This window comes from Rattus norvegicus, chromosome 16 (assembly GCF_036323735.1).
Source record: "Rattus norvegicus strain BN/NHsdMcwi chromosome 16, GRCr8, whole genome shotgun sequence".
Classification (NCBI taxonomy): domain Eukaryota; kingdom Metazoa; phylum Chordata; class Mammalia; order Rodentia; family Muridae; genus Rattus; species Rattus norvegicus.
Window position 1 is genome coordinate 19,177,189 of NC_086034.1, and position 25,739 is coordinate 19,202,927.

Sequence of the window (25,739 nt, forward strand, 5' to 3'; positions counted from 1 at the left end):
TGATCCACTGACCCAGAGATAGGGAGAAACACGGGAAATGGGTGGACAACGACCTTTCACCCTCCTACCTCCTACCAAGGGTGGCCCTGAGCCTTCAGGTGGCTTCTGCGAAAAAAAGAAAAAGTTCCTGGACCCTCAGCAGCTGAAGCACGAAAACAGTTTGAGCCCAGCTCCCCAAACGAGGGTGGGTGTGGGGCTGCAAATCAGTGGGTAACGCCCTCGCCAAGCATCCTCAGCGCCCTGGGCTCCATTCAGGCAATCAGATTCTTGGTCCCTTTAATCCCAACTTGGAGGAAACAGGCTCTGAATTCTGGGCTAGACTGGTCTATATAGTGAGTTCTAAGACATCCAAGGCCACATATCGAGACTCTGACTTTCAAAAACAAATTCTGGGAGTAACTAGGTTATTCATTGTTATGGTCTCGGGATCCAAGAGTCCTCTTAGTGTGGTCTTCCCATGGAATGGTCAAGCTCCCTACAGCTCTGTGGGCTGCGTCCTGCCTCTGTCCACAACAGCTAGCTGAGAATCCTTTAGGGGATCACCTATCTGCCTGTGGGTCCCAGTCCTGTGGCAAATCCCTTACTGCCCTTTTCTAGAAACTTCTGCAAGGGTGTCCGTGTTCGGGGGACAAATGGCCAGCTCCAAATCCAGGTCTGTGGCTCTCAGCTTTGCTTCCTGTGTCAAGCCCTCTGGGGTCTGCTGGGACCTGAGCAGGTGGCTAACTTTCAGTGGGGATGAGTTTCTCTCCCTCACCCTCCCAGAATGCCTACCTCTCCAAGGACCTGTGTGTGTGTGTGTGTGTGTGTGTGTGTGTGTGTGCTCCTTTGCATTCCAGGTTGTGTAGTTCTGTTCCCTGCCTCTGACAGCCCAAACCAGGAATTCTGAGGGCTCCTGGCCTTCTGCCCATCAGCGCTCTGATACATTTATTATATGTAGATATATTTTCACTCATTTCTGAGTCACAGGCAGGTAGGGGTTGAACTACCAACCTCCTTGATGCGTACTTCCCAGCTAGGGAAAACAAGGTCCTCTCCAGCTGCTCCTAACTTCGAGAGGCATATGCACAAAGGAACTATTTGGCTTCACTCTCAGGCCTGGAGCCACAGAACATGTGAACACTGGGAACAAAGAAAATACCGTCTGTTGTGTTCAGAGTGACTTTCTCCTTATTAGCAACATTTTTTAAGTATCTGAGCTCAGGGCAGCAGGCTGGAAGCCGGTCCTGGTCTGTCAGGCACTGAGCTAGCTGTAGAGCCAAGACATGTGGTTATTGGGCAGTGGGGGGTGGGGTGGCTAAGAGCCTAGGCAGGCTTTGTCTCTGTGTGGGAAGAAAGAATGTGAGAGCAGAAAGTTCTCCTGGAATGAGGCTTTTCCCAGGACCTGGGAGGTGGACATTGTCTACTGGAGAGTTCAGGGTCATCCTCAGCTACAAAGTGAGGTCAGGGCCAACCTGGGATGCATGAGATACTAGTCAAATACAAACAGCAGAGCTGAGCCCCCAGAAGGCTGAGGCAGGAGGATCTCTGTTGGTTTCAAGGCCAGCCTGGTCTACGTGGCAAGTTCCAGGCCTGAAAAGAAATCCTGTCTCCTAAACAAAACAAACGAAAAACAAGAGTTCCTCACCTGTACCTGGCATTGGCTTCTCAGCTAGGGCTAGAACAGGGCTAGCCTGGAGCAAGCCAAGGGTGAGTGCAGCTTCTTCTTTGTGTCAGGTTTTTCTTTCCCCTAGACAGTGGATCGAGGCAGGGTGAGGGGCCGGAGGACCCAGGCAGCATCCACAGCCCTTCTGTCCCTTGAGTGACAGGTAAGGCTGCAGGGACTTCCTCCTGGACCCCAATGACTATCTCCCAAGGATCTTGGGTATCCCTCCTTGACTGGTGTGGCTCCCTGATAGCTGAGGAACTGTGAAGCGATGAGCCTCCTGTCCACAGGAGGAACCAAGCAGGAGCCAGAATAGCTCCCTGAACACCGCAGAAGCTACACATGAGCCATGGCCTCTAGTCAAGTTCTCTCTCCACAAGATCAGAGCAAAACTGACTCTTTCTGAGGCTTCCCGTGAGCTCCCGAGAGCCTTTAGCCCGGGCCTCGGTGACCATTTACTGTGTTGCTTGGACACTGTGTCCTTCTTAGGAAGCTTTTCCTAAAACCAACATTGAGCCAACTTAGCACGAATCTCTTTCCAGAAAACAAGTCTTCTAGACAGAATGAGTTCCAGGAAGTGTCAGAGCTACATAGTAAGACCCTGTCTCAAAATGTAATTAGTGTGATTTAATTTTAAATGGGTGCAATATGGTGTGGAACTCACAAGCTTCCCTTCTCTCCCGTCCACCCCATACCTCTAGCCATATACAGGCCCAGTTTTAGACCTTTTCCTCCTTGAAAACTCCTATTCATCCCTCAGAAGCCTACTTCCAGCACCCTCATTTCCAAGGAGTTCTTTCTCTTCTGTGTCAGGTCTGACCCCAGAAAGTGTCTCTGTACAGATCCTGACTGCCCCGTCTGAGTGTTCTCCCACAGCATAGCGCAGGCCCGTGGGGGTGTGGGAAAGGTGGAGTGTGTTAGTGACTTCTTTCCCAGGCAAAGTTTGGCTCAGTGAAAGGCCCCAGGAAACTCCGGAGCCCAGCCTGCTCCAGAGGAAGGAGCCAGAGGGAGCAAGGGGCAGGAGCAAGGGGAGGTGGCGCTGGACCGAGCTCCGTTCCCTCAGATCTAATTATTCTCATTCACCACGTGTGCTAATTGCCTCCTGGGAGCCAGGTGGCCGGGTGGGGCCGGCCCATTTTCAGGAGTAGGTCGCAGGATTATTTTTGGCTAATATGTCCTTGTAGGCTCCGACATCCGTGCCTGTGAAGGGCAGAAAGTGGGCCGGAGGAATGGCGGCCACTCTGGGAGGGACTCTGGGAATCTATCTGTGCAGGGATGGGAGGAAGGGGCCCAAGTGTCTTTGGCACCCAGGCAGGGGAACCTCAGAGGTTGGGGGTCAGCCAGCTTCACTGAACAATGGACCTGAAGGAGTTTCTAAAGTAGCTTTCGCTCCTGTTCCTCGTCTTAGCACTCAGGAGGCTGAGGCATTGCTGAGGGCCAGCCTGAGCTACACAGAGAGACCTTGTCACTAAATAAACAATAACCAAACCAAAACCATGGCATTGCCTTGCAGGGCACTTTGGAAGGGGAGAGTGTCAGATGGTCCTGGGTTCAAATCCTGACTCCCAAGTGGCTATCTCAGTGACCACCCATGATTTCTAAAATTGTCACTTCATTGAGAGATGGACTAGGGGCAGAGGGTACAGCCCGTACAAAGTTCCCGAGGTAGGGACAGCCTGGTTCTCCTAGAACAACGCGGAAGCTGAGATGGCCAGAGGCGAATAAACCAGAGAACCATGAGGTGGGGGTGAACCCTGCTGAGAAGCTGCAGGAGCTGAGCCAGGCCTTGTAGGGCCACGGGGAGGTGTGTGGGTTTTGTTCTGAGGGTGCTGGGGAGCCATAGCAATCTTTGGAGCCAGAGAGGGAGGGGGACACGATCAGATGTACAAGTGAGGCAGAGTCTGCACACAGAGAATGCAGACCTGAGCAGACCCTGCCTTTCTTAGAGCTCAGTTTCCCCATTCTAGGCAAAGTCTCCCAGATACACAGAGGCTGCACCTTGCTGGAAGTCCGGGCTGCTGGCCTTGCCTGGGCTCTCGCCTGCCCCCCACCTCCCACGATCCTTCTGTGGAGCAGCTGTGGGAACAGCGAGTGGAGAAGGAGGTTTGGAGGGGCTCCGGGGGCCGCGTTCCCGCTGCGTGACAGCCCACGCGGGGCCTCTGGGCGCCGATTACTTCCCCGGCAGCCTAGTGACTCAGCCTGACAGCCTCCAGTCTGCACAGGGACAGAGGGAGGCCAGCCCCAGCTCCTACTGCCTCAAGCAGGGCCGGTGACCCTCAGTAGGAGTTTCCCCAGACCAGCTCCTTCAAAAAGACCCGGGTTCTAGTTCTCTGGTTTCCTGGGACCTCAGAGAGGTGACCAAACTATTATTTGCCCGTGGTTCAAGCAAGACAAGAAGACCCCCCTAAGCCCCGCCCCCACGAAGTATCTCCTTCCTCCCGCCCCTTCCTCGACCTCTCCTGGCCTTTGTTGTTGTGATTCATGTTTGTCGTTTGCTTTTTTAAAAGATTTAAAAATATTTATTTAATTTGAGGGTGGGATGTGCACTGCTGACATGCTGCATAGGGTCTGTGAAGGGCAGAGAACACCAGGCGGGCCGGAGTCTGTTCTGTCCTTCCACCATGCAGGTGGAGGACTCAGACTCAGGTTGTGAGGCACCAGGCAGGCTCCTTTATCTGCTGGGCTCCTGCAGGCCCCATGATTGGTGTTTGTGGAGCAGCCTCTGACCGGGACTTGTGATGCTCCTGTCTCAACCTCCAAAGTGTGCGATGACAGGTGTGTCCCCAGACATGGCTGAAGTTGGTTACAAAGGCAGAAAGAGGAAGGAGAAGGAAAAGGGAGAGAAGGGAAAGGAAGAAGGAAAGTGTATGTCGCTGTGCATGTGTGTTGGTGCTGTGTGTGTGTGTGTGTGTGCTGTGTGTGTGTGTCTGTGCTGTGTGTGTGTGTGTCTGTGCTGTGTGTGTCTGTGCTGTGTGTGTGTGTCTGTGCTGTGTGTGTGCTGTGTGTGTGTGTGTCTGTGCTGTGTGTGTGTGTCTGTGCTGTGTGTGTGCTGTGTGTGTGTGTCTGTGCTGTGTGTGTGTGTATGCTGTGTATGTGTTTGTGTGCCTGTGTCTATGCTGTGTGTGTGTGCTGTGTATGTGGTGTGTATGTGCTGTGTGTATGTACTGTGCTGTGTGTGTACTGTGCTGTGTGTGTCTGTGTTGTGTATGTGTCTGTGTGCCTGTGTCTGTGCTGTGTGTGTGTGCTGTGTGCTGTGTGTGTCTGTGTGCCTGTGTCTATGCTGTGTGTGTGTGCTATGTATGTGTCTGTGTGCCTGTGCCTGTGTCTGTGCTGTGTGTGTGTGTGTGTCTGTGCTGTGTGTGTGTATGTCTGTGCTGTGTGTGTCTGTGCTGTGTGTGTCTGTGCTGTGTGTCTGTGCTGTGTGTATGTCTGTGCTGTGTATGTCTGTGCTGTGTGTATGTCTGTGCTGTGTGTGTCTGTGCTGTGTGTGTCTGTGCTGTGTGTATGTCTGTGCTGTGTGTGTCTGTGCTGTGTGTGTGTCTGTGCTGTGTGTGTCTGTGCTGTGTCTGTGCTGTGTGTGTGTCTGTGCTGTGTGTGTCTGTGCTGTGTGTGTCTGTGCTGTGTGTGTGTCTGTGCTGTGTGTGTCTGTGCTGTGTGTGTCTGTGCTGTGTGTGTGTCTGTGCTGTGTATGTCTGTGCTGTGTGTGTCTGTGCTGTGTGTGTCTGTGCTGTGTGTGTGTCTGTGCTGTGTCTGTCTGTGCTGTGTGTGTCTGTGCTGTGTGTGTCTGTGCTGTGTGTGTGTCTGTGCTGTGTGTGTGTCTGTGCTGTGTGTGTCTGTGCTGTGTGTGTCTGCGCTGTGTGTCTGTCTGTGCTGTGTGTGTCTGTGCTGTGTGTGTGTCTGTGCTGTGTGTGTGTCTGTGTGTCTGTGCTGTGTGTGTCTGTGCTGTGTGTCTGTGCTGTGTGTCTGTGCTGTGTGTCTGTGCTGTGTGTGTCTGTGCTGTGTGTGTCTGTGTGTGTGTCTGTGCTGTGTGTCTGTGCTGTGTGTGTCTGTGCTGTGTGTCTGTGCTGTGTGTATGTCTGTGCTGTGTATGTCTGTGCTGTGTGTATGTCTGTGCTGTGTGTGTCTGTGCTGTGTGTGTGTCTGTGCTGTGTGTGTCTGTGCTGTGTGTGTGTCTGTGCTGTGTATGTCTGTGCTGTGTGTGTCTGTGCTGTGTGTGTCTGTGCTGTGTGTGTGTCTGTGCTGTGTCTGTCTGTGCTGTGTGTGTCTGTGCTGTGTGTGTGTCTGTGCTGTGTGTGTGTCTGTGCTGTGTGTGTCTGTGCTGTGTGTGTCTGCGCTGTGTGTCTGTCTGTGCTGTGTGTGTCTGTGCTGTGTGTGTGTCTGTGCTGTGTGTGTCTGTGCTGTGTGTGTGTCTGTGTGTCTGTGCTGTGTGTGTCTGTGCTGTGTGTCTGTGCTGTGTGTCTGTGTGTGTGTCTGTGCTGTGTGTGTCTGTGCTGTGTGTGTCTGTGTGTGTGTCTGTGCTGTGTGTCTGTGCTGTGTGTGTGTCTGTGCTGTGTGTGTCTGTGCTGTGTGTCTGTGCTGTGTGTGTGTCTGTGCTGTGTGTGTCTGTGCTGTGTGTGTCTGTGCTGTGTGTGTGTCTGTGCTGTGTGTGTCTGTGCTGTGTGTGTGTCTGTGCTGTGTATGTCTGTGCTGTGTGTGTCTGTGCTGTGTGTGTCTGTGCTGTGTGTGTCTGTGCTGTGTGTGTCTGTGCTGTGTGTGTCTGTGCTGTGTGTGTGTCTGTGCTGTGTGTGTGTCTGTGCTGTGTGTGTCTGTGCTGTGTGTGTCTGCGCTGTGTGTCTGTCTGTGCTGTGTGTGTCTGTGCTGTGTGTGTGTCTGTGCTGTGTGTGTCTGTGCTGTGTGTGTCTGCGCTGTGTGTCTGTCTGTGCTGTGTGTGTCTGTGCTGTGTGTGTGTCTGTGCTGTGTGTGTCTGTGCTGTGTGTGTCTGTGTGTGTGTCTGTGCTGTGTGTCTGTGCTGTGTGTGTGTCTGTGCTGTGTGTGTGTCTGTGCTGTGTGTGTCTGTGCTGTGTGTGTCTGTGCTGTGTGTGTGTCTGTGCTGTGTGTGTCTGTGCTGTGTGTGTGTCTGTGCTGTGTATGTCTGTGCTGTGTGTGTCTGTGCTGTGTGTGTCTGTGCTGTGTGTCTGTGCTGTGTCTGTCTGTGCTGTGTGTGTCTGTGCTGTGTGTGTCTGTGCTGTGTGTGTGTCTGTGCTGTGTGTGTCTGTGCTGTGTGTGTCTGCGCTGTGTGTCTGTCTGTGCTGTGTGTGTCTGTGCTGTGTGTGTGTCTGTGCTGTGTGTGTCTGTGCTGTGTGTGTCTGTGCTGTGTGTGTCTGTGCTGTGTGTGTCTGTGCTGTGTGTGTGTCTGTGCTGTGTGTGTCTGTGCTGTGTGTGTGTCTGTGCTGTGTATGTCTGCGCTGTGTGTCTGTCTGTGCTGTGTGTGTCTGTGCTGTGTGTGTCTGTGCTGTGTGTCTGTCTGTGCTGTGTGTGTCTGTGCTGTGTGTGTCTGTGCTGTGTGTGTGTCTGTGCTGTGTGTGTGTCTGTGCTGTGTGTGTCTGTGCTGTGTGTGTCTGCGCTGTGTGTCTGTCTGTGCTGTGTGTGTCTGTGCTGTGTGTGTGTCTGTGCTGTGTGTGTCTGTGCTGTGTGTGTGTCTGTGTGTCTGTGCTGTGTGTGTCTGTGCTGTGTGTCTGTGCTGTGTGTCTGTGCTGTGTGTCTGTGCTGTGTGTGTCTGTGCTGTGTGTGTCTGTGTGTGTGTCTGTGCTGTGTGTCTGTGCTGTGTGTGTGTCTGTGCTGTGTGTGTCTGTGCTGTGTGTCTGTGCTGTGTGTGTGTCTGTGCTGTGTGTGTCTGTGCTGTGTGTGTCTGTGCTGTGTGTGTGTCTCTGTGTGTGTCTGTGCTGTGTGTGTCTGTGCTGTGTGTGTCTGTGCTGTGTGTGTCTGTGCTGTGTGTGTCTGTGCTGTGTGTGTGTCTCTGTGTGTGTCTGTGCTGTGTGTGTCTGTGCTGTGTGTGTGTCCTGAGGTAGAAAGTCCTCTAGCACAGAGTGAGTAACTGAGGGCCCTGTGGATCTGGTGGCCCTGGATGAGCCATCGAAGGAGGCTGAGCAGAAGATGACTCCCCCATCTTCCCTTCCGTGCTAAGCTCAGAATCCCTGGTACCTGGACAATGTGTGCCCTCAGGAACATGCTTCTTGTCTCTTGAGGAGACAGGGTCTCATGCAACCCAGCTGTCTTGAACTCACAGAGATCCTCCTGCCTCTGCCTCCTGAGTCCTGGGATTAAAGGCGTGTGCCACCACCACCAGGGCTAGTAGCAGTTTTGAGACAGAGTCTCATATAGCCCGAGCTGGCTGTGAATTCAATTGGTAGCTAGGCTAACCGTCAACTGGTCCCCCTGCCTCCACCATCCCTGTGGAATGAGCAACTGAGCCTGCCACACCCAGCTTCTGTTCTTGTTCCATTTCCATAGCTGAGGATGGAGCAACCCAGGGCCTTGGCAGAGGACGGGAAGACTGAAGCTCTGCTTTGTTCTTTGGGGATGAGCTCTGGAGTTCACTTCCCTCCTGCGCTGACAGGAAGCCCATCCCTGGAGTCCTCTTCCTGCCCTCTGCCTTCCTCTATCCAAGGGACCCTTGGGTCTTATCACTGAGTCCCAGCCACAGTAGCAGGAAAGACACCTGTTTCCGGGAGTAAAAGGGACAGCCCAGTCCAAGGGGTCAATCCCTGCGCTGCAGCAAGGGGGTCACTGAGGGAAGGGGAAAATAAGCCCCACAAAGGAGACATACACAACACTACCAGGGGTCTGGGCTTGAATCTTCCTCTGTATGATTAGAGTTTGGAGAGTCTGTTCTCTCAACCTCAGAGCTTCCCAAGAGGGCTCCACATGGAGTCCTGGGTTTGGTGACAGGCAGATTACTTAGTGGGGGTGTTTTAGAAGTAGGGTGCTGGGGTTGGGGATTTAGCTCAGCGGTAGAGCACTTGCCTAGCAAGCGCAAGGCCCCGGGTTCGGTCCCCAGCTCCGGGGGGGGGGGGAAGAAGTAGGGTGCTGGGTGAACACATCCCAGCACCCAGTAGACCAGGGCAGGAGGATCAGGAGTTCAAGGGCCAGCCTTGGGTACTTACTAAGTTCGAGGTCAGCCTGTTACATGAAACCTTGTGTATACATAAATCTAAATAACTGGGACCTTTAATCCCTGCATTTGGGACACGGGAGAACAGATCTGTGCTACCTTAAGGTATAGGGCGTTACAGGCCATCCAGGGCTACTTGGGGGAGAGCCTGTCTTGAGGAATTAATGAATAAATGTTGACCTTGAGGCTGGGCTCAGAAGTGTGGTGGCTCAGAGGTGTGGCTCAGAGGCAGGGCAGTCGATGAGGCTGGTCTAAGTCACATTCCGACAAACAAACAGAAAAGTATTAAGAGTAAGTTGCTGTCCACGCACTAAAACTAAGAATGAGCTCAGACTCCTGCCGTAGGGTAGAGCTTCTGCCTCAGCCTCTTACAGCTCGGGAAACAGGTTGGGAGTGAGGTGTGGGTTTGCACAGCAGCAGAGGGACCATGGGAACCTCCAGGTCTCGAGCTCTGAGAGAGGCTAGAGCTGTGGTAGAAGGGATTAGGGCCCAGCTTCTCTGTCATATCCTGAAGACCTCAGAAATGAGGAGTTCAGGGCTGGAGAGACAGTTCAGCGGTTAGGAGCATTCACTGCTCTCCGAGAGAACTTGAGTTCAGTCCCCAGCACCCTCTTGGCAGCTTCAGTCCCAGGGGACTCCAACGCCTTCTTCTGGATGCTATGGGCACTGCATGCAGATGCAGCACAGAAATACATACAGGTGAACATCAACATACATAGACTAAAATTAAAGGGGAGGGGGAGGAAGGAAAGGGGAGGGGGAGGACAGAGAGCAGAGGGGGAGGAGGGAGAGCAGAGGGGGAGGAGGGAGAGCAGAGGGGGAGGAAGGAGGGGGAGGAGGGAGAGGGGAAGGGGAGGAGGGAGGGGAAGGGGGAGGAGGGAGGGGAGGAGGGAGAGGGGAAGGGGAGGAGGGAGAGGGGAAGGAGAGGAGAGAGAGGGGAAGGAGAGGAGGGAGAGGGGAAGGAGAGGAGGGAGAGGGGAAGGAGAGGAGGGAGAGGGGAAGGAGAGAGGAACAGAAAGGAAGGTGTGGAGAGACCATGAGGAGTTGCTATGAGCAGGTTTCCAAGGGAGTCTCCATGAAGTCACACACGGATAGAGTAAGCCAAGGTGAGACTCAGATTGATGGTAGAGGACCAAGTGGCCGGGAAATAGGCAGACCTAGAGGATTAGAAGAGCTCAGAGCTTGCCCAACTTAGACTTGCATCTTGTTAATAAAATATCAGGTCTCTGTGTCTTTATTGGGGCTAAAATGGCCTAGAGTGTGTGTAGAAACAGCCAATGGTATTTGAGAACAAGGGAGGGTGTACAACCTCCCCCCCAAAAATTATTACAGTGGACTTTGGGGTTTCAAAAGCCCAGGCCAGGCTCTGTCTCCCCAATCCCTGACTACAACTTGGCAGTAAGAGAGTCAGATGTCAACCCTTAGCCACTGCTCCAGTGCCATGCCTGCCTGCTGCCACCATGCTCCTCACTGTGATGACTGAAGACTTGCCTCAGGACTAAGTCAGGACTGTAAACCACATTAAATTCTTTCTTTCTTTCTTTCTTTCTTTCTTTCTTTCTTTCTTTCTTTCTTTCTCTTTCTTTCTTTCTCTTTCTTTCTTTCTTCCTCCTCCTCCTTTTTCCTTCTCCTCCTCCTTCTCCTCCTCTTCCTCCTCCTCCTCCTCCTCCTCCTCCTTCTTCTTCTTCTTCTCCTCCTCCTCCTCCTCCTCCTCCTCCTCCTCCTCCTCCTCCTCTTCCTCCTCCTCCTCCTCCTCCTCCTCCTTCTTCTTCTCCTTCTCCTCCTCCTCCTCCTCCTTCTTCTTCGATTCATTTATTTTATTTATAGGAGTACATTGTCGCTGTCTTCAGACACACCAGAAGAGGGCATCGGATCTCATCACAGATGGCTGTGAGCCACCATGTGGTTGCTGGGAATTGAACTCAGGCTCTGGAAGAGCAGCCAGTGCTCTTAACCACTGAGCCATCTCTCCAGCCCCCCCCTAAGTCCTTTCTTTTATAAGTTGCCTTGGTCATGGTGTCCCATCACAGCCACAGAACAGTGACTAAGGTGAGTTTGAAAGCTCTAGAATGTTCCTCACAGCTGCTGCAGGAAGAAGTGTACTGGAAGTGACTGATGCTGTCAGGGATGCCAAGCACGAGCTGGCAATATCTGTGGAGGGAGATGACTCGCTTAGGGGCAGGCGTGGAAAGCTGGTCAAGTGGAAGAATGTTCTAGAGGCTGAGGGAGCAGTTAGGGAGGATGGGATTTACTGAGGCCTGATCTGGGAGGTTTGGGGGATGGGCCAGTTGGAGTAAGGCCAGGAACTAGGCTGCACTCACAGCCCAGCTGATTCCTTTCTCAGGAGCATCCAAGGGGACAAGGTGCTCGCGTCCTGTGCCCACTGTGCCAACATGGCCTTTTCCCTGGAACGCTGGGTCAGAGCTTCCAGAGGGAGGGTGGCAACCACACCCAATTGATTCCTCCTAGCCTTGCAGTTTTGCTGACTCAGCAAAGCTCCCTCAGACAGCCTAGAGGACAGACCTGGGACAGGTGGGGGCCTGTGGAGTTATGGTGACATGGGTTCAATAGGGAGGACATGGGCTGGAATCTGAGATGGAAGGTTCTGGAAAGAGGTTGCACCCTACATAAAGCCATCTGAAAGACTGACACCCTGACGAACTTTCAGTGGCTGTGAAGACCTGTAGTGCTGCAGGCCCAGTGCCTAATTGCAGTTTACCTTGGCTGTGTTTAGTTCCTTATGAGCCAATCATTGGCCACGTCTGTGTTCATTCTAATGTCTTTATTAACTGTCAGGGGAACCTTTTGGTATGGATTAAGTTAGCAGATCACAAGTCCCACCCATTAAAGGCTACACCGGTTAGCAAGCATCAGGCCTGTAGCTGAGATCCTCACTCTGCTGTGACCCACCTCCCTGTGGGCCAACGATGCATTTGAAAAGCATCTTGATTAATGATTTCTTTGTCCTGTTACTATAAATACTTCAAAACTGTTACCACACTGGAGCAGGATAACCTGAATTTGTGTTCCCGGGCCTTGGACAAACTCTTTTCCCCTTTGAGGTGACCGTTGTACTTTTTTTTTTTTTTTTTTTGGTTCTTTTTTTCGGAGCTGGGGACCGAACCCAGGGCCTTGCGCTTCCTAGGTAAGCGCTCTACCACTGAGCTAAATCCCCAGCCCCGTGACCGTTGTACTTTTGTGTTAGCAAGTCCTGGCTGTTTCTGGCTCATTTGGGAGATGGTGTTGGGGGCTTGTTCTGGATAAACTAGGTACTACCTGGGACCCAGTGACCCTTGCCTAGACCCCTACCTCCCCTGCACACACTTATATCCACTGAGCTGTCCTTAGGAAATGATCCTCAGGTCACAGGGTGAAGGCAGAAGAATGGGGAGATGGAACCCAGGCTGGAGAATGCTAGGGCAGCATTTGGTCAGTGCCTCTTCACAGCCATGAGACCCCAAGGCCACACGTGCTCTAATTCGCACAACCATTCACTCACTCATGTGTTCTTCACCAATTCCTTCAGTCATCTACTCACTCGCTCACTAGTTCATTCTTCCAGTGTTCGTTCAGTTCCTTGTTCTCTTTGCCACAACTCAGGCCTCCCCTCCTTTCCTTTTCTAGAACCTCAAGATCAGAGACGGGGGGGTCTCTCTGTAAAGCGCTGAGCTCATGGCATGTCAATCACAGCCAGCAGAGAACATGTCTGTCTGAACATTCCAGAAAGGGGATTGCCCTCACTCACACGAGCAGTGAGTGTATCTTCATCCCTCACCCGTGGTTTTCAAGTCTTTCCACAGAGTGGCAAGGATGAGAGTCACTGGTCCGAGGAAATCATGGGCTCTCCAGAGGCCACCACTGCTGAGAGCGGGCACAGCACCAACTGAGAGAGACCCTGTCCTGGGAGTTTGTGTGGCAACTGTACATCAGCTCTGGCGTGTTCTAGGCCAGTGGTTCTCAATCTGTGCTTCACCGCCCTCTAAAACACCACAGGGAACTACACACGTTCACAAGATTCACAACAGTAGCAAAGTTATACATAGTAGTAATGAAATAGTTTTTACGCTTGGGTGTCACCACAATATGGAGAATTATATTAAAGGGTGGCAGCATAGAAAGGTTGAGAACCACTGCCCTCGGCCTCTAGAGAGGGCTTAAAGCCTCGGACCTACAGGTTCTATGCAGCACTGCACCTAAGTTACAAAGGGGACCTGAGTGTGGCTTTGTTGTTTTGAGACAGGGTTTCTCTGTGCAGCCTTGGATGTCCTGGAACTCACTCTGTAGACCAGGCTGGCCTCAAACTCAGAGATCCATCTGCCTCTACCTCCTGAGTGCTGGGAATACAGGTGTGTGCCATCGCCACTCGGAGCCTTCTAAACACACACAAAAACTACAGCCTGGGATCTGGAAGCATCCAGTGGCTCAGAGTACCTGCTGCTCTTGTAGAGAACTAGAGCTTGGTTCCCAAGCAACCAAGTCACTTATAACTTAACTCTAGAGGATGTGACCCCCTCTTTATGGGGCACCCCTGCTCCCTGCCACAGACACTTGAAAAAGCCTGACCCAGGTTGGGCTTCTGTTATATTCTCATCCCCCCATCCCCCAAGAACACAAAGCTCTTGCGCCATTCACTTCTGTCCCTGAAGACCCTCTGTGGTCCCATTTGGAAGATGCGCCCACTCTCATTTCCAGACCCTTTTGAAAACACCATCCACGGAGGGACACGTGATCAACCTGCAAATCTGTGGGGGAACAATTCATGGTCAAATGTTTTTCAGTTTTTCTGGGGTTGGAGACTCTAGTGGAGGACTACATGGGGACTCACAGGCACCTGCAACTCTAGCTCCAGGGGATTCAATGCCCTCTTCTGGTCTCCTTGGGAACTGCACTCACTCCCACACATAGACACAAATAAATCTTTAAAAAAACTCTCAGGTGTAGTGGGAAGGGATTCACGCTCCTGACAGCCACGGTTATTTTCATCACAAGACCTCTGCACGAGCTGTTCCCTTTACCTGCCAAGCTCCGGGTCCTCCTTCCAGACCTCAGGGTCTTTTCTCTCACTCTCCTACTCCTTGTAGAGGCATCCTTTAAATAAACCCTGCAGCTTCTAATTTCATTGTGGTCTCATAAGTGGGGCGGGAAACAGTGTGTTCCTTAAACACATAGTGAGTGAAAGCGTATCTGTCTTTAACACACTGGCACAGGAAGGCACTGTTTGGTTCAAATTGGAGGCTTTTCTCTCACTGTACCACAGCTGCTTCCCAAACAAAGCTCGTGGTTACAGCTCCCTCAGCATATGTCAGCCTGCCATTTTCACACTTCCTGTTTTCCTTCTTCCTTGGCTCCGTTTGGAACTGTGCAGGCACTCTCCTTCCCACATGGTCCAGGCTGGGGAGTGGACAGCACCCATACTTCCCACACAAGGATCAAGAGGGTACACAGGTTATTGAAAGCTTTTCTGGTAAACTGGGTGTGGTGGTGCCCCAGAGGTGGCAGGGTTGGGGTTCAAGGTTGTACATGCAGGAGCCTCTAAGATAAGCCAAGGGGCCTCTGTGAATAGCACTTGCCTAGTATGTGAGAGATCCTGGGCTCTAGGCCCTGATCGGAGGCCCCATTCAGAGGCCTAGTCTCAGAGCTTGGATGCTTTAATTGCCCCAGGGACTCTTGTGGTGAGAGGTCCTTTGTCAAAACCATGCCAAGACTAAGTATATCAGCCTTGTTCGCCCAGACTCCTGTTTAGGCTTCATCTGTCAAGGAGCAAACCAGCATATCCTACAGACCAAATGAGGTGAGCTCCAGAAAGTAACTTGTGTGGGCCTTTTCTCCTCTCCTTATAACCCCTCCCCTTTTTTTGGACAACATCTCAGTATGTTACTTAAATTGGATCCAGACACTAAGATTGAAGGTGTTCACACCCACTTTCACTGTACATACAATGTTAATATGTGAGATGGGCTGATGTACACGTGTCACTCCAGTGTTTAGGAGGCTGAAGCAAGAGGATCACAGGTTCTAGGCCAGCCTGGGTTCCAGAGAGACAGCTTCTGTTTTCTTATCAGTGAAAGGAAGACTGGAACTGGGTTTGCTAGGAGAATGGGTGGAAAGTCAGCCTAGGCAAAGTGATTGGAGTATGGGGACCTTCCCTGTCCACACTTCACATACAGAACCAGGAGGTTCCTGACCTCTGGGCCAGGATGTAAACCTCCACTGAGTAGGAAGCATGGCCGCCTGCTGTCAAGACCAAACAGGGAAATGTGCTCTGAAGAATTGAGCAACTCAGCTCTTCTTAGATCTGTTTCCCTGCCTGTGAAATGTGGACACCTGTCAGGCCGATGGCCCCTGCTCCCGAGTCTGGGCCCTGAAGGTGGAAGTTAGGGGCAGCAGTGAGCAGCAGCCCATCCCTGCTTACTCTGTAACTGTGGGCAGCCCCTCCACTGGCCACCAGCTGTGTGGCCACTGCTACTCCACCAGGGGCTCAAGTTCCTGCAGGTCGGTCAGTGGCTCCTGGACCACAGGCCAGTAATGTCAGTGCAGGACTGTATGGACTTTAAGAAGTGGATCGAGGGGTTGGGGATTTAGCTCAGTGGTAGAGCGCTTGCCTAGCAAGTGCAAGGCCCTGGGTTCGGTCCCCAGCTCCGAAAAAAAGAAAAAAAAAAAAAAAAAAAAAAAGAAGTGGGTTGAGCCTGCATCCCCTTTCTCTCTGCCCGAAGCCCCACTTCAGGTAGTAGAGGGCTATGGGTGGGATAGAGAGCTAGACATTGGGGCAGGGTGACCCTTAACTCTGGGATTCATTGCCAGGGCCGAATGGATGTGAGAGGTGTGTTTCATGACAATTTGTGTATGTATGTATACTTTCAAGTTATTCTACGATGTATGCTGAGGTGCATGTTTAATCCCAGCACTTAGGAGGCAGAGGCAGATGGATTTCTATGAATTTGATGCTAGCCTGATACACACAGAGACTTCCAGGCCAGTGGCTTGGTGTAGTGAAACTGTCTAAAAAACTAAACTAAGAGTCTAGAGAGGGAGTTGGGGATTTAGCTCAGTGGTAGAGCGCTTGCCTAGCAAGCGCAAGGCCTTGGGTTCAGTCCCCAGCTCCGGGGGGGAAAAAAAAAGCGACACTTGCTCAGCCCCAATATGTAAATGTTTCCCTTAAGAGTATCTTAAGGGGTGGGCTGGAGAGATGGCTCAGTGGTTAAGAGCACTGACTGACTGCTCTTCCAGAGGTCCTGAGTTCAATTCCCAGCAACCACATGGTGGCTCACAACCATCTGTAATGGGATCTGATGCCCTCTTCTGGTGTGTCTGAAGACAGCTACAGTGTGCTCATATACATAAAATACTTCTTTAAAAAATATTTTAATGGGTTGAGCATGATGGTTCATGCCTTCAATACCAGTGCTTGTGAGACAGAGGTGAGCAGATCTCTGTGACTTCAAGGCCACTCTGGCCTACATAGAGAGTTCTAGGACAACCAGAACTACACACTCAGGCTCAAGAATACCAAAAAACACAAACACAAGAATATTCTAAGGAACTCAGTGGTTAAGAGCCCTGGCCACTCTTCCAAAAGATCAGGATTTGACTCCCAGAAATTAGTGGTGACTCACAACCACCTGTAACTATGGTCTCAGGAGATCTGATGCCCTGTTCTAGCCTCTGCAGGTACCAGGCATGCATGTGGTATAGACATACATGTAGGCAAAACACCCATATATAAAATTAAACATATAAAAAAAAACAAAACAGTATTTTAAATGGTGGGCCAGTGGAGTAGCTGAGTGACTAAAGGCACTTGCTAAGCTTGATAACCTGAGTGTAAACTCTGTCCCACATGGTTGGAGAGAACTGACTCCCCATCCTTCTCACAGGTCGATGGCATATACAGCCACATTTGTTCACCACACATACATACCCACACCAAAATTTGTTTTAAAGATTTATTTAGCACGAGTACGCTGTTCTTGTCTTCAGACACACTAGAAGAGGGCATCAGATCCCATTACAGATGGTTGTGAGCCACCATGTGGCTGCTGGGATTTGAACTCAGGACCTCTGGAAAAGCAGCCATCACTCCAGCCCACCAATTTTTAACTTAAAGATATTTATTTCATGTGTATGGGTGTTTTGCCTGCATGTATAACTGTACAGTGTGCACGCAGTGCCTGAGGCCAGAAGGTGACAGGTCTCTTGGAACTAGAGTTACAGAGGGTGCAAGGTGCCATGTAGGTGTTGGAAACTGAACCCCAGTCTCTGGAAGGCCCAGTGCTCTTAGTTACTGAGCCATATCATTAATCCCAATAAGTAATTTTGTTGTTAAAAATTTTAACAAAAAGGCTGTGAAATATGAATCATAATTCCAACTCCAACTGTCTCAAACCTGTTTTCTCTGAAGCTATGTATGCAGAACACCCTGGAAGGGGACAGGCTTCTGTTCTGCTCCATGCATTAAGGAAATACTCAGGAACTCCTGGCTGTCTCGTGTTGCTGGGGCTCATATGTGCCTGTCATTTTACTTTGCAGATGTAGGAGAAGGGTCCTCTGTGCTCTATTCTGCATGCATCTGGCTTGTGCTGAGTGGGGGCCTCCATGTAGGGTTCACAATTTCTACGTTAAGTGACCCTCCTGCTTCAGTGTCCCAAGCAGTCATGACCATGTGTGGTCACTATACACAGCTTGCTCTCTGGGTTTTGTTTTTAATGTTTCAGTCTGTTGCTTATATATACATCCTCAGCCTCCCTGAACCATGGAAGCTGAGTGAGGGGAACAATCTCCTGTATGAGACACATTTAATGGCCACACAGCCCTAAATTCAAAGGGTGTTCTGGATAGTCTTGTTAACTTGACACAGGCTGGGGCCATGTCAATGGAGAGAAATGTCTCTGTAAGACTGGGCTGTAAGCAAGCCTGGAGGGCCATTTTCTTATGATTGGGAGGGAGGGCCATTCCTGGGCTGTGGTCCTGGGTTCTATAAGGAAGCAGGCTGAGTAATCAATATGGAGCAAACTAGCACTTCTCCATGGCCTCTGCTTCAGCTGCTGGCTCCAGTTTTCTGCCCTGTGGCAAGTTCCTGTCCTGATGGCGTGATGATGATCAGTGATATGGGAGTGTAGGTCTTTCCTCCCCAATTGCTTTTTGTTCATGGTGTTTTATCACAGCAATAGAAACCCTAAGACACCGAGGACATTTTACCTTCTGATGGCTCTTTACGGTCTGTCAAAGGAAACTGAGGACAGAGGCCAAAGCCTGAATGGGATCCTCCACCCCATTGTGGCTGGAGACTCTGCCCTGTGTTCGCCCACATGGCGCCTACAATGGCTGTGGTGAGGAGAAACAGGAGACAGGGTGCCAGGTGGCAGGGCTTGGCTGGCCACCATCATGGTCAGAATTCCTCTAGGATGAAGCAGAAGAGGTGCAACTTCTGAAGGGCCCTGTACTGTTGGTTTCTAGGCCACCCCAGGGTTTTTCCTGAGTGTGGCATCAACTGCCCTGTGAACTATGTCCAGCCTGGTCTCCTCACGCTCCTGCTTAGGGATAGGGAAGTATCTGTAGGAAAACCAGAGGCAAGGGATCCTTCGAGAACAAAATCATGTCTGAGGCCCCACTACTCAGTGCTCTTGCCCCAGGTAGGGACAAGGCAGGTAAGCCATCGACAGCCATTCTCTCAGAGACTATCTGGTGACAGACTATCTGGTGATGATCCCAGAACTCCAGAAGATGAGGCAGAAGATATTAAATTCAAGACCAGCCTGGGTCACAGAAGGCACCTGGACAAATCTATTAGAGGCTTGCAAAATACAGTGGGCCTGGGCCACTCCATCGTCACACATAGGGAACAACCTACCATTAGGCTTGGGAGACATCTGTCGAAGTCAGGGTATGGTGTTATTGGTCCTGGAAGACCTCTATTTTGGGGACTGGTGACACTGTCATCAGACCTGGGAGACTCATGAGAGCTAGACACTTGTCATTGGGTCTGGGTTGATGAACTGCTATCTCTGTGGTCAGGGCTGGACTCTGGGGACTATTGCTGGACCCAGGGACACTGCTCATCAGGGCTCAAGTCCCCATTCCTGGCCATCAGACCCATCAGGCCTAGGTATGCACTGCCACCTTTCATGTCCTCCTCACAGGACTCACATGTTTGAGACAGCTTTACTCTGTAGCTCAGGGTATCCTGGAACTGAAAGCAATCCTCCTGCCTCAATCTCCCCAGTGCTAAGATTACAGGCCTGAGCTACCCTATCCAACTTATTTTCTCTTCTTCAATACAGAGTATGATATAACCCAGGCTGGCCTCAAAGTCCTCATGCCTGCACCCCCACGGAGGCCTCAGTGACTGCAGCAGGGTAGCCGGGCAGCAGGACTGCTCTTCATTTATTCCAAGCACTCAACATCGAACACCATGACTTCTTAGATCCTTACAATACAGCTACGTCCAAGTGGTGACATCACACGTGTGTTCTAGCTTTTACCAGGTACACAATCAACTTGCACGACGCACATCCAGGGACAGGAGCACACCGGAGCCAGGCCAGGCCAGGCCAGGTCAGGCCAGCACAACTTTTGGAATCCATGGTCCTAGTGGATGTGACCCTGGAACTAGAATGACAGGACAAACACTGTGACAGGGACAAGGTCACACAAATGTGCATCAGGTGTCCTCTACAGCCCTGCCCCCAGAGTAGCTTGGCTGGAGAGCAAGGTGACCCAGAAGGGCCAGGGCAGCAGGGTGTGTGAGGAGGGTCACGGCGGCTCACACTGATGGGCCTGAGCTATGAGCTCTCTCCCACACCACCCATCCTACCTCCAGAAAAGAGCCCAAGAACGTCATTCTCAACTTGGGAGGCAGCCCAACAGTCTCAACTCCCAGAGTGACAGAGACTTGGCACCAGGATCATCTACCCACAATTACTCAATCATCTTGAAGACCAATGGACCAGCACAAATGCAGATGTCTGGAGAGAAGCTGGAGATGTAGATGGAGCAGCATGCCCAGGTATGCGTGCTCCACTTATGGATGGGAACTCCTCCTAAGAGCCCACCACGAACGAGGGCCCCATTCCAACCCACAGCCAACATGGAAGCTGCTTGAAAGTGAAATCAAAGACCTGAAGATGAAGCCGCAGCCTGGGGTCCCTGACCTGTCACCTCCCACCCTGCAGATTACAGTGTTCAAGGGTCAGACTGAGACCCATTGGCAGTGCAGCATCTCCATAGCTACAAAGACCTGTGAGTTGCCAAGACAACAGAAGAGAGCGAGGTAGGCGTGGGCGGCAGTAGCTGTGAAGAAGAGCACACTGGGAAACAGAAGGTAGAGCTAAGCGCACGGCCTGTGAGTGTTGAATGTCACTACAGCAAGATCCTCCAGCTGCACTTATGGTTGACACCTGACCACCATGTCCTCAGCCCTGACATCAGCCTTTCCAGACTTCCACGGACTGATTTCAAAAGCCCAGCACTGTGGCAGGGAGGCTGGGGCGCAGCAAGAGTATCTGTACCAAATGGGGGCATCAGGCATAGGTGGAGTTGGGCTCCGATACAGACATCCATTGCTGCTGGGCCGCGCCGTCCTTCCAGAGGCTTCAGAAAGACACTGTACATGGAGACTGTGTTGCAGCATCAAACACACGCCTGCAGGAGCCACACACTGTAGAGGCTGGAGGTGCAAGGACTGGCGTTTTCCTCAGAACACACTTCCAGAGACAGAAACAGGCATATTCTAACCACCAACTATATTAATTAGGGCTAAGATTTTGAGAAGTCTCTCAAGACAGAGCCCTGCTACACAGCCAGGCAGGACTTTAACTAGACCTAGATCCTCTGCCCCAGCCTGCAAAACTCTCAGACACCATTGCTCTAAAGCAAGACTCCACAGTGCTCCCGCTCACTGGAGCCTGTCTGTTTCCAGATAAGCTCTGAAGACAGCAGCACAGGGCTCTGGAAGGCAGGGCTGTGTGGAGACCTGAGAGAGGAGCCAGGCCCTGGCACCAAGGCCGAGGAACCACCCTACAAAGAGGAATAAGATGAAAGACAGAGTCAGAAGCAGGACAGACAAGGGTGCCTGAGTGGCCGCTGCACTGTGCAGAGTGGCAAGGCCTGGTGGAACCTGACCTAGGGATGTGGAGCTGACCGAGTACACACCGAGGCTCAGGTTGCAGGCGTCCGGGGCAGGGTGGCGGGAAGGGCAAGGCTGCTTCGAGGCTTATCTCTGTCGCCAGTGGCTCTGATCTAGTTAAGAAGAGAATGGCTGTTCAGAACTGTGTATAGAGCATGATGGGAGAGAAGGTCAAGAACCAAGAATGAGGGCCGGCGATAGGGATCAATGGGTAAGGGTACTTGCTACCAAGCCCTAGGACTTGAGTTCAATTCCAGAGTCCCACATGGTGGAAGAACTAACCCACAAGTTGTCCTCTGCCCTTCTTGTGGGCACCTCAACACACCTACTTATACACATACACACAGTAAAAGTTAAAATAAAAAAAAGAACCAAGAGTGGGAAGGATGAGGCCTGTAGACCCTTCACAAAATAGCACTTGAGGCCCTCAGGAAGGAGTGTAGTGACTAATCAGGTCTGTCCTAATTGTTTGACCCCTGCAAGGGACTGTCATCTTTGAGAGAAACCTGGAGGAGGAACAGGCATGGCCAAGGGTGGCCTGCTCCCATGACAGCATGCATGATCAAAGCCAAGCAGAGGCACAGGAGGGATGATGGGAAGGAAGGCTGAAGCCAGAGAGCTGCCATTTTGTTGGGGAGCTTCCTCCTTTGCATGTCTGGACAGGAAGAGGGCACACAGCAGGAAGGCCCCTGCCTCACTCGGATCTCTGGTCTAGGCCCTGGGACGCACCTATTTGCTGGCCCGTTTGTGTCTGTACATTTGCATCATGCGCTGGCGGAAGACGTCAAAGGTGTCTTCTTTCTGCTCAGGTCCATCAGCTCCCAGGCCCTCTCCTTCTGAGAGAGTCCCCCTGCAGAGCAGAGGTGACAGTCAGAGCTAGGATCAGGAGTCAACTAGGGTGCACAGGGACATGGGACAGATATTCAGGGAGGAAATAGTCAGAGGGCTGGGGTACGGTTCAATGAATACTTGCCATGTGGTGAGACCCAGAGTTCTCTCCCTAGCACAACAAAAATTAAACAAGACAAGGAAGCCACTAGCTCCTGGGAACATGGTCTTTTGTGCTTGAGACAGTCTTTTATGTAGCCCAAGTTGGCCTAGATCTCACAATATCCCTGCCCCAGCCTTCCAGGATCACAGGTAAGATCCAGTTAGGCCTAACTAGAGCCCTCTGTAGGTCTGCAGCCTGATCACAACAGGCCACCTCATCCAGGGTGTGTCGGTGCTGAGGGACACACCCTCTAGACATATGATCAGGGGCTGAGGATTTGTGTCTTGCAGCCTGTAATGGCTTCCAGCAACACCTGTGCCATTACTAAATGTTGCTGTCAGTGGTCTATACAGGAAGGAGCTGGCCGCCCTGTGTGTCTGAGTGAACAGCTAGTAAAGAAATGACCTGGCTGTGTACTCTGGTCTAGCCCCAGCCCAAGGCACCCAAGGACTCCCTAGCCATGTCATACACGCTGACGGGCTCTCGGATGCCCTTCCCAAGGGAGCCCAGGCCGTGGCCTTCCTTCCAGCCCATCTTCTGCAGCATCTGGAAGCCCACGTTCTTGTCTGTCAGTTTCTGCTGGGAAAACTCCAGGTCCTTGGGTTTCTGAGGAGAGAGAGGTGGGTCGATAGAGCAGTCTGCTGCAGTGTACATTGGATCTACAAGTAGTGGAGAGGTGAGCTCTACTTCCCTCCGGCTCCCCTGTGACACCCCTGCTGGGGGGCTTCTTGAGGCCAGGTTCCTTACTTACCCCAGGGTTAGAACTGGTAAGTGGCTGTGGGTCGGCATACTGCTGCCCTGTACTGAGACTATGAGGGAAACCCTGTGAGGATGGCAGGGCCCAGGCCAAAGCAGAAATGACTGAACAAGAGAGCTCTAAGGATGAATGGCCCTCTGGCAGCCAGCCTCTTCTGAGTGGACTGCTCTCCTGTGCACTGCATAGTTTATATTGTAGGGTTGACTGCAATCCCACTCTCCAGCCCAGGCTGGCTTCAGACCTCAGACCTTCCAGCCCAGCCTCCTGAAGGCAGCGAGTGCTAACAGGCATGACTGTGCCTGGCTGCTGTCTCGGGGTTGGGGCTTGCTGTGATGTCTGGGCCACCCTGGAGCTCCTGTGCAGCAGTAATCATCCTACCCAGCCTTCTGAGCACCCGGACACAGGCACATGCTCCACACCCAGCTCTGCCAAGTGCCTGAAGCCTCAGCATGAGCAGGAAGTCAACCATTCTGATCCCAAACCTTCAGGGGTACAGAAGTATCACAATGTAGTCACACACACCTTCTTTTTGGCTATGGGACGACCCCGAGGCCTGTCGTAGGCAATTCGAACTGGTTCGTGAACTGTAAGACAAAAGGGAAAGACCTGTTCCCAGTGGACACTTGCCCCATGCCAGTAGAGGTAGACAGACATGCTGCCTGGTGAAGACAAGCCTGCCTGCTGCCTGCTGCCTGCTGCCTGCACTACGTGGCTGCTGCTGGCTCCCATCCCGTCTCCAGCTCTCCTAACCTGACTGAATGGCTGGGATGAAGCAGCAGCACTGTCAGGGCCAAGGGCACCACTCAACCCCAGAGTGCTGGCCCTCATAGAGGCCTGCGGTTTGGGCTGTTCTCCACGGCTACAGGGACACTCTCCTACTGTAGGCAGGCCATGGCAGCACTGTGCCCCCTAATTGTCCAACTTGAGAACAGAGCTGGCCTGACTCATGGATGTGCAAAGCACCAAGGTAGCTAAGGTAAGATAGAAGTATGGTTCATCTGCCAAGATATAGGACAGACACAAGAGTCACAGTGGGGCCCTAAGGAGTGTGGCAAATGGACATCTCTGACTATAAAGTGACAGTTTTACAGAGCCCATAAGGTCCAATGGTTACTATCTTCCCAGCTTCACTATAGGTATGGGGAGAAACCCTGTGTGCCTCAAGGTCAAGGGTAGGAAATTGCAGGCTGAACTTCTACCACAACCTAGTGGTGACAGAGCTCCTTGGAAGGAAGGAGGCCCCCTTACTGGACAGGTCTCATGCTAACACCATAGAGTGCAGTGTACAATGGCTAAAAATACCAAAGCACAGGCCCAGGGCCCATATAGCACTGGCCTGCCTGGCTCCCCTGCCAGCACTGTGAACCAAGGAGAACCTGGTTGTGGTGGCAAACCTGCAGTTTCACCCTGTGGGAGCTGGCCAGGAAGATTACCATATGAGGCCAACACAGGCTAAACACATATATTCTGTCTCAAAGAAAACCACCACAAAACCCAAAAACTCACTCAAATCCTAAATCCCAAGAGCAGAGAACCCTGAGTACTGTGCCAGGCACTTGGGACAATCTGCACACACAAGGCCAGCAGGTGTTAGCAGGAGGTAGAGTGACTGACTGTGGCTGGCACAGCCAGAATGGCCACTGAATATGTCTCTCATAGACGACTATGGGATACTCACCCTTTGACTCCTGGATGAGACACACCCTCTTTGGGGCAGGGATCATGCCAACTTTCAGCGACTTGCTGCTGATTCTCTTCCTAGGAAAGCAGCTGCCAGAAGAGGCCTGTGACAGGCCAGGGGTGCCAGCCTGGTCTTCCCTGGCCCCCTCTCCAGGGATGCTTTCAGTAGGGGAACTGCCCTCAGAGCCCGGACACTTGGCAGCTCCTGTCTGTGGTGTCAGAGTGCAGGTCTCCTCTCCGCCCTCGTCCTCCTCGCTTTCCTCCTCATCTTCCTCTTCCTCCTCAGGCAGCACCTCAGAGCCCTCCAGTGCAGCCTCCTGCTCAGGGCGACCCTCCTCTGGCTCACCCTTACCCTCCTTGCCAGCTGTGGGACTCTGTACTGAGTCCCCAGCCTCACCCGTGGATTGGAAGGAGATGGATGGGCACAGTTCCAGCACCTTCTCTCGGTAGAACTTGAAAGCTGAGCTGCTCTGGTCATGCAGGAACCTAAGGGGAAATGCACTGCTGAGCTGCAGGAGCATAAAGTTCCTACCTGGCCAGGACAGAGGCCAGGCCACCCCATAACCCTGCTATGGGTTCACAGAGCAGCTAATGGGAGACAGAATGTTCAGACTCCTGTAGGACTAGGACTGCTGAATCTAATAATCTTCTCTGGATAGGACAAGATGATCCTGAGGTTTGTCAAGACAAGATGCTTCTGCAACTTGCAAGATGCAGCCCCATTCCATCCCTACCAAACTCAAAAGAAGAATAAAAAGGAAAAGGAAGAAGTCTGCAAGACAGCTCAACCAATAACAACATTTGCTGCACACAGAACTGAGAACCTGGTTCCTCTGACCTCCACAAATGCCCACAGCAAACACACAATAAATAAAGTAAATGGACAGAGGGTCTGAGCTGCCTGAGCTGCACCAGAAGCTCATACACAGGTGCAAAGGCTGAGTGAGAAGCACAGAAGTTAAGGCCAAGGGAGCTAGTGCTCTTCAGCCTGCAGGCACACTAAGAACCAGCCATTGTTTTTTCTTAAAATTTTTTGATGACTCCTTTTAATCTTATTTTTTTATGTGTACTGGTGTTTGCTTGCATGTATGTTTACGTGAAGGTGTCAGATCCTCTGGAACTGGAGTTAGAGATAGTTGTGAGCACCATGTGGTTGCTGGGAGTTGAACCAGAGTCTTCTGGAAGATCAGCCAGTGCTCTTTTTTTTTTTTTTTTTTAAAGATTTATTTATTCATTTATTATATATAAATATACTGTAGCTGTCTTCAGATACACCAGAAGAGGGCATCAGATCTCATTACAGATGGTTGTGAGCCACCATGTGGTTGCTGGGACTTGAACTCAGGAACTCTGGCAGAGCAGTCAGGTGCTCTTAACTGCTGAGCCATCTCTCCAGCC

General features: G+C 51.8%; 1 protein-coding gene across 10 annotated transcripts in view; it reads right to left on the reverse strand.

Annotated features, from left to right (window-relative positions):
• Positions 1 to 16,721: 16,721 nt before the first annotated feature.
• The window catches only part of Sugp2 (SURP and G patch domain containing 2), a 31,455-nt gene continuing 22,437 nt past the window's right edge, over positions 16,722 to 25,739 (reverse strand). For 4 of the 10 annotated variants that reach the window (XR_010058302.1, XR_010058298.1, XR_010058301.1 and 1 more), the window contains 6 exons: positions 24,340 to 24,827; positions 23,184 to 23,245; positions 22,374 to 22,510; positions 21,643 to 21,763; positions 20,940 to 21,026; positions 16,722 to 19,397 (listed from right to left, as the gene is read on the reverse strand). Coding sequence is in view for 5 of the 10 variants with exons in the window: in XM_063275506.1 (XP_063131576.1) it covers positions 21,643 to 21,763; positions 22,374 to 22,510; positions 23,184 to 23,245; positions 24,340 to 24,827 (808 nt within the window). In the remaining 5 variants the exon portion in view is untranslated. Of the gene's footprint in view, positions 21,027 to 21,642; positions 21,764 to 22,373; positions 22,511 to 23,183; positions 23,246 to 24,339; positions 24,828 to 25,739 lie in introns of all 10 variants that reach the window. The other 6 variants (XM_063275506.1, XM_063275503.1, XM_063275504.1 and 3 more) reach the window with 4 other exon arrangements.